The sequence below is a fragment of the Pagrus major genome, chromosome 9 (genome assembly GCF_040436345.1).
Source record: "Pagrus major chromosome 9, Pma_NU_1.0".
NCBI classification, from domain to species: domain Eukaryota; kingdom Metazoa; phylum Chordata; class Actinopteri; order Spariformes; family Sparidae; genus Pagrus; species Pagrus major.
In genome coordinates this window covers 22,018,321-22,032,582 of record NC_133223.1, presented here as the reverse complement: position 1 = coordinate 22,032,582, position 14,262 = coordinate 22,018,321, and the positions used below count along the sequence as shown (strand labels likewise).

At 38.1% G+C, this 14,262-nt stretch overlaps 1 protein-coding gene across 1 annotated transcript in view; it reads left to right on the top strand.

The window, feature by feature from the left end:
- The window catches only part of cps1 (carbamoyl-phosphate synthase 1, mitochondrial), a 54,209-nt gene that overhangs the window by 15,333 nt on the left and 24,614 nt on the right, over positions 1–14,262 (top strand). The window contains exons 21-26 of the mRNA XM_073473581.1: positions 1,068–1,186; positions 7,396–7,537; positions 8,269–8,334; positions 8,504–8,567; positions 9,561–9,742; positions 12,734–12,928. Coding sequence (XP_073329682.1) covers positions 1,068–1,186; positions 7,396–7,537; positions 8,269–8,334; positions 8,504–8,567; positions 9,561–9,742; positions 12,734–12,928 — 768 coding nt within the window. The remainder of the gene's footprint in view (positions 1–1,067; positions 1,187–7,395; positions 7,538–8,268; positions 8,335–8,503; positions 8,568–9,560; positions 9,743–12,733; positions 12,929–14,262) is intronic.

Below are 14,262 nucleotides of genomic sequence, written 5' to 3'. Positions count from 1 at the left end.
TAGTGAATGGGATAGGTCATAGGGAATGATCATTTTAGCATCACGATTTTCATTTTCACTGAAAAAACATTTGTTGGAGTCTCTCCCAAACAAAAATGTTTTCTTTCATCTGGACAACAAGATTTGTAGGTCAGAATATCTCTGCAGAACTACAGTACTTAATTAAAATAAATAAAAATAAAGAAATTAAATAAAAAATTGCAGCTTCTGCAATGTGGATATTGGATATGGCCATATTGCTATTTTTAAAATAATGACATTAATTGAGCAGCCCTAGGCTCATATCATGATAATGATATAATATTGATATATCCCCAGCCCTAGTCCAGATGATTTGAGACAATATTACATTTTAATTGTGCGGAAAGCATTAATATTTAAACAGCCAAGTCATAAGACATACCCACCCTCAAAAAACAGTAATTCAGATAATCAGGTCTGATTGCAAAGACACAAGATAGCGGAGGAAAATAAATTTGATGTGACTCAAGCATCATCAACACTCAAAAACACCAAAAGATTTAACATGTGTTACGTATTGTATTTTTTAAAGCAAGTATATCTTCACTCACATCAAACATTAAAAAGCTCCACTAAAAGTCTCAGTTAATAGCCTCTTGCAGCTTGATAAGCAGCTCTTATGGCAGGCTTCAGTGCCTGTTGAGCCTGCTGAGTAAAATCCTCCCACACTAACCTGGAATCATTTCTCTGGTCAGACATCTTATATAAAAATGCTATAAACATATTTACTAAGCTGTCAGGACACAACCTCATTCATATTACAGGTTGATGACACAGACGGGCTTCTAATTAAAGTAATATGTCGTTTCTGCAATAGTTTTTACTCAAAGTAGTCCATGAAGGAGTACTGGATAAAAACAGTTTTCACTGACTGATTTGTACCATGATTTTAATCACAAGCCATTGATTATAGAATCTGTTGAAACTTTGTGAAACCTTTTTGAAGTCCGCTTTCAGAGTGCTCCAGTAGGAAGCATGATTGATGAACTTGACGATAATGAATAATGAATATAACACCCAATCTGTTTCATGTCTCTACTTTTAAGTCCCTCCACAGCGGCATGAGTGTCGATCAGATCCACCAGCTGACAGCCATAGACAAGTGGTTCCTCCACAAACTCCACGGGATAACACAGCTGGAGCAGCACCTGGCAAACTACAGGAGGTAAAACACAAATACACACAGATGCACAGCTTGGTTGAGCAAAGTCACTTTTTAGTTACTTTTTATATTCCTACAATGTGCTGGTTGATTAATGTGAAATCAAAAATTTAGATGAACATAAAGTGCCTGTATACGAGGGTGTGTACAGTGTGTAAAATGCTTTGCGACATCCTCAAGAAGTAGAGTAAAAGTAACTTACTATACAGTATCTGTCTGACTCTCTGCTTCTCTTTACTGGTTGGAACCATCTCCTCGGAAGTACAGTGTGTCCATCCATCCATAAGGTTGCAGTCTGTTGCACCACTGGAAGGAACCTCATGGATTATTATCATTTTATGGAATATATTTAAATTCATTTTCTAGCTCCCAAGCTAGCTTAGTTGCTATCGGTCTCACGTCTTTGTCAAATACATTCATCTCCTTGTTATCTGTCCATTATTTCTGCCCGACATGTTTCGGTTTGCAGGTTATTATTGGCCCTTTGGCACAGACATGTTATTATGCTGATTTATATTCAGAGTAATTGTTAAATTTATGCTCTACTTTATGAAAGTCTAAACCTTTGGAGTGCCCCTTTTAAATGCATACCTAACCCAGAAGGTAAGGTCTTTCCACGGATATTCAATAAATTGATATTTGTTACAGCAAGAAAATCAGACCATAACCATTTTTCTGTATTATATAGTAGAGCAAGCTACATAATACAATATGTAGTCAGGATAAACTTGACTTTTGGGGCTGATAGTGATATTAGAAACTAAAATAATCTGATATCAATATATATCTCTTAAAATGTGGTTATTAAACACTAACATACACTACAACACTAAAAATGAGGAACCGGGCAGATTATTTTTTGGTTTTACAATAAGTTATATTGTCTAAAATGGCAGCAGAAACAGTAAACTTACTTGGAATTTAATTCATCAATTACCCCAAGCATCTTTTTCTATATTATAATCTCTAAAATCATATTGAAGCATATTGGGAGAAATATACAGTACGACAATACAAATATATCTATTCTGCAATAGGCCCTATTATGTTGTTAATATCTCAACTTTTCTATGTGATTTCTACCTGTGCATTTGATAAAAGGAAATAAAGCATCAAATCCTTATTAAGAAGCTGGAACCACCAAGTGTTTGACATTTGGTTTGAAAAATAGAATTAATAATTTATTGAATATCTAAATAGTTGGCATTCATTTTCTTTTGATCAATTTATCAGCTAATTGTTGCAGCTCTGACTATGTGGACATTGTTGCTTAATGTTTCCATAAGCTTGATACTTGTCAGTGCAGGAGTGTTTTTCGATCCTTCACACGCCCTGCAGGTTTTCAGACTCAAATGTACCATAAAATACTACCCAGAACACTGTTTGTGCATTGGAGAGCACTCTGTCCCATTTGTCCCATTAAAAAAAGCTTCAGCCGACAGCCGGTGCCCACAGGAATTAGAAATAGATAAACGTGTTAGAAACCAAGATAGACATTTGGGTTCTTTCCTGAAATGACTCTTCTACAATCGTAAAATCAGATGGACCCCAGTCCCTTCACGTCTCAGTTTCTTTCTCTCTTGTGGTTCGCCTCCTCTCTGCCTGTCTCTGCCCTCGGGCTCTTACCTGGACAGCCACTGTGAATTTTCATGGCTCAGCCACAGGTTACCTGCTGCCTTCTTCTGACTCTGCTGTTTAATAATTAATGGCTGGCCGTCTGGTGGGCGCCCGCCGCAACACACTGACACATGGACGGCTGTTGTAGTCTCCACTGCCTCTGGAGCAGGGGACACTGGGATGGGCACACAACAATAGGCTGCTGCCAGACTGATGGAGCGTATAGAGCTGGGTGCAGTTGGGCTTCAGGCTCTGATGGTCAGCAGGCTCACTGTTTCTGTGCATAAGAGTCTCCTATTGGACTTCTATAGGACTAAAGGATATTTATTGATAAAGATGAGAACAGTCTTTTAAAATGGGAAGATTTTATTCTTCCTGTTCTTTGTAGAGTTAAGATCAAAAGGTAAATAGCTCTGACTGACAATGGATATCTGACTTTCATTGACCATGTTTTCACTTAGTTGTTAAGAAGTCGTTTGTTAAAGTTGCTGGTAGAATTATGAGTAACAATCAGTAATTTGTCCTTATGTCACAAATGATATTACATATAGAAATTGGATTAAGAAAATGTGAAAAAAGTGTTAGTCTGTTAGCAGAAAATAAGGACTTTTGCGGTTGGCAGTTTAGTATTACTAGTATAAAGGCACCAGTTAACGTTTTTGCCTGTGGATGCCTAAATTACCAAGGTGATGAATGCCACAAAAATCACTTGTTTCGCCTGCTTTAGTAATTACCTTGATGTAGGCTACTGTCTTCTATCAGACAAGGGCAAACAAGAACAAAATGTAACAGGCTACTCCACATCATACCATTCCAGCACACGGTCTTTTGAGGGGGCTACAACATAACACTACGCTGCTTGTGTGTATGATAGCCTAGGACAACGGATAGAATACCTAAGCAAAAAATACACACATGAATACCACAACTTGGTATTCACCATGCAGTACTGCAGTTCTATTTATTTATTTTTGGATATTTTATTTATGGTATATTTGATAGGTACACATACATACATACATACATACATACATACATACGTACGTACGTACGTACGTACATACATACGTACATACATACATAGATGAACTGAAACAGCTGTCAGCTGCTAATTTGCATCCCCTGTGGCCATCCTTGTGTGTGTTAAACCCTTTTGGTGACACTTGTGACACCTTTTGGTATCAGTATGGCGTTACAGTGTCCGTATGTGTTAGTGTTAAAGAATACATGTGTATTTATGCATATATAGCACTCTATAGCACTGCCATCAATCATTGTCATTAGCGATTAATCTGCCAGATATAAATTTGATTAAAGGATAAATTCACCCAAAAATGACAATTTAGTAGGTATCTACTCACTCCCATGCTAATAGAAAGTTGGTTGAAGTTTCGTAGTCCACATAACATTTCTGGACCTTTTTTATATTAAAACAGCGTTGTAGCATTCTCCTAAACAACTGAAGTAGATGGGGACTTGTTTTAAAATGTAAATAAAAAAAACAATCCAGAAAAAAGAAAAAACATAAAAGAACCCTCCCATAAAAATACAGCTCATCAGGCATATCCAAGTCTCTGTAAACTCAAGATCCCAAATTGATTTGAAAATACTTTATTTACACACTTGACGTGCGTTCAAGTTCGTGCATCCACTTCAGACAGTGTGCACACAAACACTTTATTCTTAGCAACCACAGTGAAGATTTCAGCTTAAAAAGGGTATAAATGGTGAATGGAGCCATTTTTTTTCTCTTCTGGTTGGTTTCTTTTACTTTTTAAAGCAAGTCCCCAGCTACTTCAGTTGTTTAGGAGAATGCTGTGACACTGTTTTGCTGTGAAGCTCCAGAAATGTTTTGTGGACTAAAAAACTTCATCCGACTTTCCATCGACATTGGGATGAGTAGATAATGACTGAATTTTTGGGTGAACTTATCCTTTAAAATTAGTCTATGATATCAGCAAAAAGTGAAAAATGCCCATGACAATTTCCTGAAGCTCAAGATGACTTCAAGTCCAAAACCCAAAAGATAGAAAAGCTGCAAATCCACACATTGCTGGAACAAGAGATTTCACTATAACGATTTATTGGTCCTCAAAATCTATGTTACAAAAATATTCCACCTTTATTCCATGTTCTGTATTGTATTGTTTTACAGTGCAGTATGATCAACAACACTTATAGACATAAATGTACAAAATCTGTTTTTTCAGTCTTTTGAATTCAGATTTTGCGTCCAAAGCCAGCCACTGCAGAGTTGTATGTGCACTTCATGAGTCTTGGTGAATAGCTAACATTTTGATCCCTTCAAGTTTGATTACACAAAGCAGAACTTTAGAATACAACGTGACAATACACCTGCGTATTACGACAGAGTTAATGAGGTATATAAGCTCCGTGCATGACATGAATTACAATTAACGGACTCTTTGAGTTTGTAAGGAAAGCAATTATACAACACACAAACATGTCATTCTCATACTCTGAAGTTTCAAACTTCATTAAGTGAAAAATTAACTAAATGAAAAGTGTGAAAATCCAGAAAATTGTTTGGTTTAAACTTTAGTTTTAGTGTGTTTTTGTAGAAATAGTATCCGTCAGTCCCTTTTCCTCACTCTCTGCACACGCACACAAACACACACCACAAATGTCATGATGTGCTTCTCATGTTTTGGTTGCATGTGGAGGCGTATATGCATGAGATGATGGCATGCAAAGGATTTCCCTCCCATTTTAAACTGCTCTCCCAAAGAGGATAATTGTACACAAGACAAACTGAGCTCTCAGATCAAATTTCTTCCCTTCCTGTGATTCTGACTCTGAGCTCACGCAGCTCTCTCCTCTGGTTGTTATTTTTCAGCCCAGCCATGTGCAGTGGGAGTTAAAACACACTTGACATTTCCAATATTGTTACGCTACAAGGTCATAAATAATTCAGATAAGGAGCAGGGAGAGCAAGTCGTGGTTTGCTAGAAATTAGAATTCCATTTGTCTGTACCTGGGGTTAAAGGAATACTGTGACGTTATTGAAAATAACACTTGTTGCTTTCATAGTGGGAGTTCATGAAAAGATCAATATCAGTTTCATCACTGTGCATCCATGTGTTCAGTTTAGCTTGGCATAAAAACAGAAAGCAAAGGGAGACCATCAGTCGAGCTGTGTCAACTCCATCACACACTGTTTATGTAACATAATCAAAGATAGAAAAACATTTAAGTGTGGTTTTAATAAGCAGATATTGTGCATTCTGGAAGTATTTTCTGGCTCAGTCAGTTACTGCATCGGCATCTCACATGCTGTGTCCCTTCACTATGAAGTTGCTGACTTTACACACTTTTGACTTTTCCCAGCAAACCCCTAGCTGACTCTTCGATGTATTGTAGAAAACATGATACAACATGCAACATACTTTTCCACTTACGGCAGAGTCTAGCTATTCCCTGCCTCCCATCTTTGTGTTAAGCTACATTTTCTGGACAAAATCCCAATACTCAACACACAGCGATTTACTTGATATCTGTCCTTTTGATCTATATGGCAAACAAAACATCTCTCCAAAAATGGAAGTGTCTTCTTTGTTTGATAATGGACTGACTCTGTTGTAGCAATGTGATTCATCATATTTGAATATGAGAAGAAAGCAAAACCTATTTTATTTCCAAGAGATTAACCAGCACACTCAATTGTACAATCATAAAGTATGTTGTCTTACTTTCTCAGAATTTTCTTTAAACTGAACCTTGCAGTTAGATGAAATCATAACCAACAAGATATGACTGTGTGTTTTATACTGTATGTACACTGACACATGCAGCAGGTCCAAAATTGTTTGGATGGAATAAAGGAAGCAAATTCACAGTTTTTATGAAGTGGTCCAGTTGCTCCACTTGAGAATCACCTCTTGAAACCCAACTTTATTTCTGCTGCTATTTTTCTGTTTAACCTCACCGCTCACATTAAAGTTTTATTGATTTAAAATGGGTTTTAAACGGCTACACTTGCCAGCCTGGTTCTCTGACACCATGGCGTCTTGTTTGTTGATGTGTTATTGATCGCCCTGAAATGGGCTGGTCCCTGCTGTCCACACCGTTGGGTAGAAGGGCCGGTCATGACACACTTGTTGGATTGACCCTCTTAGTTCAGTGGACTTGAAATACACAGATATCTGAGAGAACATTAAAAAATGAACTCACTTGTCAGTTTTGTTCACCTACTTCACTTGGCTTTTTTCCCCCCCTTTCCACCACTTTCATGTCAGGCATGTTGTGCTCTAAACTTTTCAGCTTAACAGATGGGTGACAGACTCTGCTGTGCTCAGATGCAGAGGTGACAGAGTGTGGTAAAGAAAATGGATCTAACACTGAATCGTGCACTTTTCATTCGGTATTAAGGGGGATTTGGTTATGGCATGAAACAGCGACAGCCCCTATTGTTACAGAGAAGTCCCTTCAGGAAAACTCCTCCTCCAAAGTACACATCACTGAATAAAAACTGCAAATCCAAAAACTGAACATAACGTCATTCCATAGAGTAATGGTATCCGAACGGTTGGCCAGACATCTGTATAACCATCATTACTTATTGTCTTCTCACACAGTGATGCAGTACCTGAGAGTCTGTTGCTGAGGGCCAAGCAGGATGGCTTCTCAGATCGGCAGGTTGGTCAGATTCTGGGCTCCAATGAGAGAGCAGCCAGAGAGCTGAGGCTCACTCACGGCATCAAACCCTGGGTCAAACAGGTGAGCATGAGTGGGCGTAGGTCAGATGCACACAGATAACTGCCCCTGCCTGATCAATACATGGAGGAGTATGAAAATATGTCGGGGCTGTAAGGTTAAAGTTATGATCGACTATCTTTCCACCTTTTCATTATTGACGTGTTTTGTTCAGATGGTAATTGCAATCTCACAGGTCAAAGCATGCAAAAATTTGAGATAGTTGTTCATATAATTTCCTCTGTCAGTACTGAAATCCAGTAGACTTAACACTAAATAACAATTTCACCTGCTGAAAACGTATCTGGATAATTTACTTAAATTATAAAATGTATCCCTTTTTATTATAATTTTTTTTAAATAGTTTTTGGATAACAGTTCTTTGTTTAGAAGAAGTAAAGCTACTGTATATCAACCATTTGTCTACAAAGGTATAGCATAAATTCATTTTGTTTATGTTTTTTTCTTGGATGTATTTATGCCTTAATTAACAACAGTACTACCACAATGGAATGATATTCAGCTCAAGTAGCGGCACTGTGTTTAAACATTTACTAAAGTGAATGTACAGAAGGATTAGCAGCCAAGTGTATCTGAAGTATATAAATGAAATGTACTTGGTAGGTAGAATTGCTCCTTTGGCTCCGTTGGTGTACAGATCATTATAAATTAGCACTGTTGCCTAACAACAAGAAGGTCTAGGCTCTGTATTAATAACCCATATTAACCTCTTTTTCTCTGATGCCTCTTTTCAGATTGATACCTTGGCAGCAGAGTATCCAGCCATGACCAACTACCTGTACTGTACCTATCACGGTCAGGTATGTAGTCACTGCTAACTGAGAATAGACAAAAGTTTATAGCATCTTTATGACATGTGTTGCCAATTCAATCACTGTCTAATAGAAAATACAATTCAACATTTAACATTTTAATGTGTTATGAAAACAATATTTTTTTGAACAACGTTTTTGCCAATTTATACCTCAGGAGCATGATCTGGACTTTAATGACCAGGGAATTATGGTTCTTGGTTGTGGGCCATATCATATTGGTGAGTCTGAGATTAAAAGTTTTCATATAATTTTTATGCTGTTCAAATAAAAGTTTTGCTGATTACAGTACTCCCTCGAATAAAAGCAGGTTGTCAGATAAGAGCTGGGTCTCAAATAATGGCTGTTGGAGTTTATCCAACCAAAACCCATGGTTTTTCTTCCTAACTAAACATAATGTACATTTACACTGATTCAATTTAGTAAACTTAACAACCTTATCAGGCTATTTTCAACACTTTGTTTTTCTGGACTACTAATCTTCAGTATTCTGGTCCTGTATAAATCACTGCGGGTGTATGTGTGTTAATGTCTTCGCTAAACTGTATTTTGCAGTGATGTACAATGGCCACAAGATGGCGGTAGCTACATTTTGAAGTACTTTTTCCTGCAAATGTTTCACAATAAATTGATTCAATTGAAGGGATTCTGTTCACTGAAAATCTAGAGGGCTTTTAATTAGAAATGGGAATAGAAAGTATTGAGTTTGTATTAACAGCATAATGCAGTAACAACGTTAAACAGGACACCAGTAGATCACAAAATAAGGAGACTTTGTACTAAAATATGAGCAAATATACTTCATCAAATATACATCTTGGTTACTTCATACAGAGGCATTAGAAATAAAGGCTTGTCTTTAATAAGTCTGCTTTTAACTAAAGGCCTGTAACCCTCTGCAGTTGAGGTTAATAAAGGCCCTGGCCACTATTTGAGGAAACATGGTATACAAAATCGCTGGAAAGAATACATTAATTTTGTGGCCACACAAATTAGCCAAATTTTTGTGCCGAGTAAGCCCACAACTTCACGTAGAATAGCAAAAATACCATGGCTAGTGGTCATAGAAAATCGGTCTAAACACAAAATCATACACATGGCAAGCTGAATCACATTAATAGAAGACAGAATATAATTTGCATTGAAAGTGTTGCTGTCATGCATTTGTCTTTATGGCCAACATATTCAAATGAATCTTTTCTTCGATCCACCAGGGAGCAGTGTTGAATTTGACTGGTGTGCGGTGTCCAGCATCAGAGCTCTGAGACAGATGGGCAAGAAGACGGTGGTGGTCAACCACAACCCTGAGACTGTCAGCACCGACTTTGACGAGTGTGACCGCCTTTACTTTGAGGAGTTGACCCTGGAACGCATCCTGGACATCACCCAACAGGAGGTCAGGAAGCACACAAAAACATGCCATTTCTTATTTGACAAAATTGAAACAAAATATATAGATGTCTTAGTATATACCTCTTCTTTTTATCATTGAAGATATTTTTTTATTGGCAGGGGACAGAATTCTTTTACTCTGAACTGAAAAGACAAGACTGCTACTATTGTTGTACCACTGATCTTATCAATGATCAGTGTTCCACACACACATACTGTATTCTGGTCTGGGTTGCTCTGTCTATCCCAACATGCATTGGGAGAGGGGCAGGGCACTCAGACAAATTGCCAATCTATCACAGGGTTATATCAGTGATAATATCTAATTATATATTCAAAGGTATTGAGTGGAATCTGATTGAAATAAAACATTGCGATCAATGGAAGGCTTCTTCTAGTATTGATCAGTTACACAATGCATATATAATAATAAAAGGAATCAATCATGTCAAGCAGGTCAGAGGTAGTAAACTAGTGGAATTTCATCAAAAAACAATATTTGTCTAATATTGGCACACAGCATACATATAACTGCATGATAATTTATCTAACTAAACTCTGATTTGTTCTGAATAATTATTTATTAAAAAAGCAGAAATTAAACATTAGCAGCATAACTAACGTATTATCATGACATTCCCACATTGATTGGGAAAAAAAATATTCCCCGCTCAGAGTGGCATGTATGAAACATAGATGACAGTATCCAAAACCTGTATCCAAAAATCTGTTTTGTTCAGATTTATATTTATGTATAATCCCATGTAAACCTACAAGCTGGTTAAGCGTGCAGCTTTCTTATCCTCATGGTCTTCACCACACAAAAGCCCTAGCCCTCTTTCTCTGTCTAACAGAAACTGGGAAAACTCTGAGTGAGTCCTAATTGGGACATTTATTATGCAGCAGCATAGCCTCATCGAAGATTTAAGAGCTTCAGTTTGTGTAGTTGCAGGTGTGCACACTTTTTTTTGTCTCTTCAAGGTTTCCTGACCTCTCTGTAAGACTGATAGTTCATTTGGTCGTGCTTACTAAATAGTGTTTTGGGTAAATAAATTCTTAGGTCATTTTACATCATTGTGTAGCATTTGTGTCACTTTATGAGGATAACTGTTTGAAGAAGTTATTTGAGGAAAGTGTACTTCATTTACAGGAACTGTGAAAATTCCTCCTGTTTGAATATTGTGAATTAGGCCAAATTCTAATGTAGCATTTCCAGATTGAGACGTGGAATATGCGGATATTATTCAGGTTTTAGGAGCATTCTGTGGACAAGTTTACACCGTATTTGGCATATGTATCTCATTTGGGGTTTTACTGCAGTTTGTGGCACACTGCCTCTTGCTTGTTTATAGTCAGCTCTGTGCTCTGTCATTGACGGCTTGCAAGGCTTTGGTAGAGATGCTTGTCCTATTATCGTTATAAGGGTGTTTAAAAGCCATGTTTTCTATAAATATTGCCATATAACAACATTGGTTATAGCCAGAAACTGTTTAAAGGAAAAGGGAATTTGTCAGATTTTCAAATATCCAATGATACTTTGGTAAGTAAAAGTATCAAAATCTAGGCTTAAAATAATAGTATTGCATCAAAAATCACTTAAGTGCTCTAGCCGTGATTGTGATGTATCCATCAAAGTGCAGGATTATATATTGCTGTAAAAAAACAAGTCTTTGGTGAGTAAAAATGTGACATGAGCAAAATATGCCAGGTTTTTTAATATGGCCAAATATCTCAATGCCAACCTTTTGAAAAATGTGGTTGAAGGAATGAAAGAGGGAGGGTGTGTCTGCACGGTCACACAAATCCGCCACTGGTGGAAAACTTAGAAAACATATCATACTTCCTGCTCAAGTTGTTCCACTTGTCCAGATGTTGATGTGCTAAACATCATGTTAGGGCACCTTAATCAGAGTATGAATGGCTGCATAAAAACAGGAATATTGTAGTAATAGTAGTGTAATAATATTAATATAATAATATTTTCCATTAGCTATGTAAACAGAGTAGGAATAGTGTCAACAGCAAAAAAAGGAATATTTTCTGCATTTAAATATTGTCAGTGATAATGAGTATTTGTAGTGATTATCATTTGAGTTGTATGAAACATGACATTAGGCTCCTATCGTTTTCATCCAATTTTAATTAAGGTGAGATTTCACATATATGACTAGACCTGATGTATTATATCATGTATTTAATGAAACCTAATTTCCACCTTATTGGCCAGTGCTGCAATGGGGCCCAGCTGACCCTGACTGCTGTTTTTCCCTGTGTTTATGTCTGTGTATTAATGCTGTGTTGTGTGTTTGTGCACTAATGTCCATTGACTTTCCCCTGCAGAGGAATTGTAATCCAGTTAAAGTTGCGATGGGATCAGAGTGTGATTAAGTGTTTGTTTGTTCAGGGTGATAGCATTACCATCAATCCCTCTCTCACAGCTACAGTCCCCTCCTGCTTTCTCTGTGTGTGTGTGTGTGTGTGTGTGTGTGTGTGTGTGTGTGTGTGTGTGTGTGTGTGTGTGTGTGTGTGTGTGTGTGTGTGTGTGTGTGTGTGTGATAAATATGGCATTAGAGCATGGAGATAAACCCTGGACAGAAGCAGGAGAGCAGGCCCATGAATAATGAAGAGATACAACCTGGCATTGCCATGGAAACAGCATCCCCTCTGGATTAGCTAGACAGGATAGAGGTTGCATGTTGTTATTAAAAGGAGAACACGCGCTTATTCACACACACATACACACACTGTCCCTGGTGATAACTAAACCTGTGGCTCGACCGAGATCAACTGTTTTCTGTTTGTCTCATATTTTCACCATGTGATCAGTGGCCAGAATAATGGGAAGTGGCCACAGGTTTCAGACTGTTAATCTTGGCTGATACGCTTCTGGCAGGAGGTCCAAGTCTTGACAGAGTATCTCTCCTCTGTCTTCCCATTCTCTTTTTTTATTCTACCTGCTGTTCTATTCTCTTTTCTTCCATCCTCTCCTCGGCAGGGTTGCTCCGGCAGCATTGTTTCAGTCGGTGGGCAGATCCCAAACAACCTGGCCGCCCCGTTGCACCTGAACGGGGTGAAGATTCTGGGGACGAGCCCCCTGCAGATCGACCGGGCTGAGGAGCGCTCCGTCTTCTCCAGTATACTAGATGACCTTGGGGTGGCTCAAGCCCCGTGGAGGGCCCTCAGCTCCCTGGTGAGAGGAAACAAATTAATCATGGATAGTAAAAGCATTAATGATATATTGTAGCATGATATTTTGTGATATGTTGTGACGATACTGTAGAAAAATCTCGGCCCTAAAAAACCCATATATATACAAGTTTTTCTTGATGATAATGTTCCACCCAACCAGTGAGCTAAGTTCAGTGGCTTGTACAGGCGGCTACAGTGAAAGAATGACTTCCCTGAGTAACCGTATCAGGATTTCCTCCAGAAAATGAGTTGGCAGAGACGTTGAGCTCAAGGTGTTTGGAGAATGTTAGTTCATGCAAATGACGTTTGCTTTTGAAAGTCATTCCCATCTTTGTTAATTTTTCTGCTCTAATTTAGTTTTGTGTACATATGGATCTTCTTAAAGAAAGTCTAATATTTACATTTTACACGGAAACCCATAAGAAATCATATTGCATTGGAACGAACCTTAAATCACAGTTTTAAAAAAAAACAAATAAAACATTAATATAATCTTAGCACTGTATCCTGATGCAAGTATTTGGGTGGGAAAGTAGCATCTTTTCGGTTTACTGTGTGCACTATTCTTATCATTGTTATACAAATGTGTGTTTTGTTTTGGTGTTGACTACCTCACACCAAACACACATCACATTACCTTTGGTTTACAGCCCTATAACGTTGTGTGTTTGGCCCTCTCTACCTGCTCTTGGCTACCTCTCAATGAAGCACCGGCAGGACCCTCTGTGGAACATGTGGAGCACTGAAATGTGTCTGCAGTCAGCGCTGAAATGTCTCTTCCATTACCGTCGTTCATGTATTCAGATATCACAGAGGAGCGATTAGTCGACACATGCAGATAAAGTTCTGCGTCTCTCCCGAGTCTGCACACACATTCTATTTCCCTGTTGATCGGGAAGAAACGGTTCGTTTTTATTGGGCTGGAATAACTCCAGCAGAGCCATGGGGAGTTGGTTCTTCTGCGTCTCTGGGAAGCTATTTTCTGTTTGTTAATGGTACTCCACCTGGCGAGTGAACAGTGGGTAATGATGGAGAGAAAAAGGCAAGATGTGCAGAGAGATGAAGAGGAGATAGCCATGATGATAATGATGATAAGGAGGACATACAGCCTCTCTCTCACTGCCAGACTCCTTCTATGATTCTTTCTTCTCTCCTTCCTCGTGTGATCTGAATAGAAGGAAAGAAAATCAAAAGGAAGATGAATCGAAGCATCCTTTCTGACTGTCTGAGCACTTATACTCCTTTTTTACTTTTTGATTAGTTCTGTGTAGGTGTGGTTCAGTTGGTTGTATGAGAGGGTTGTTAGTACAAACACACACCCTTGATTTGATATTG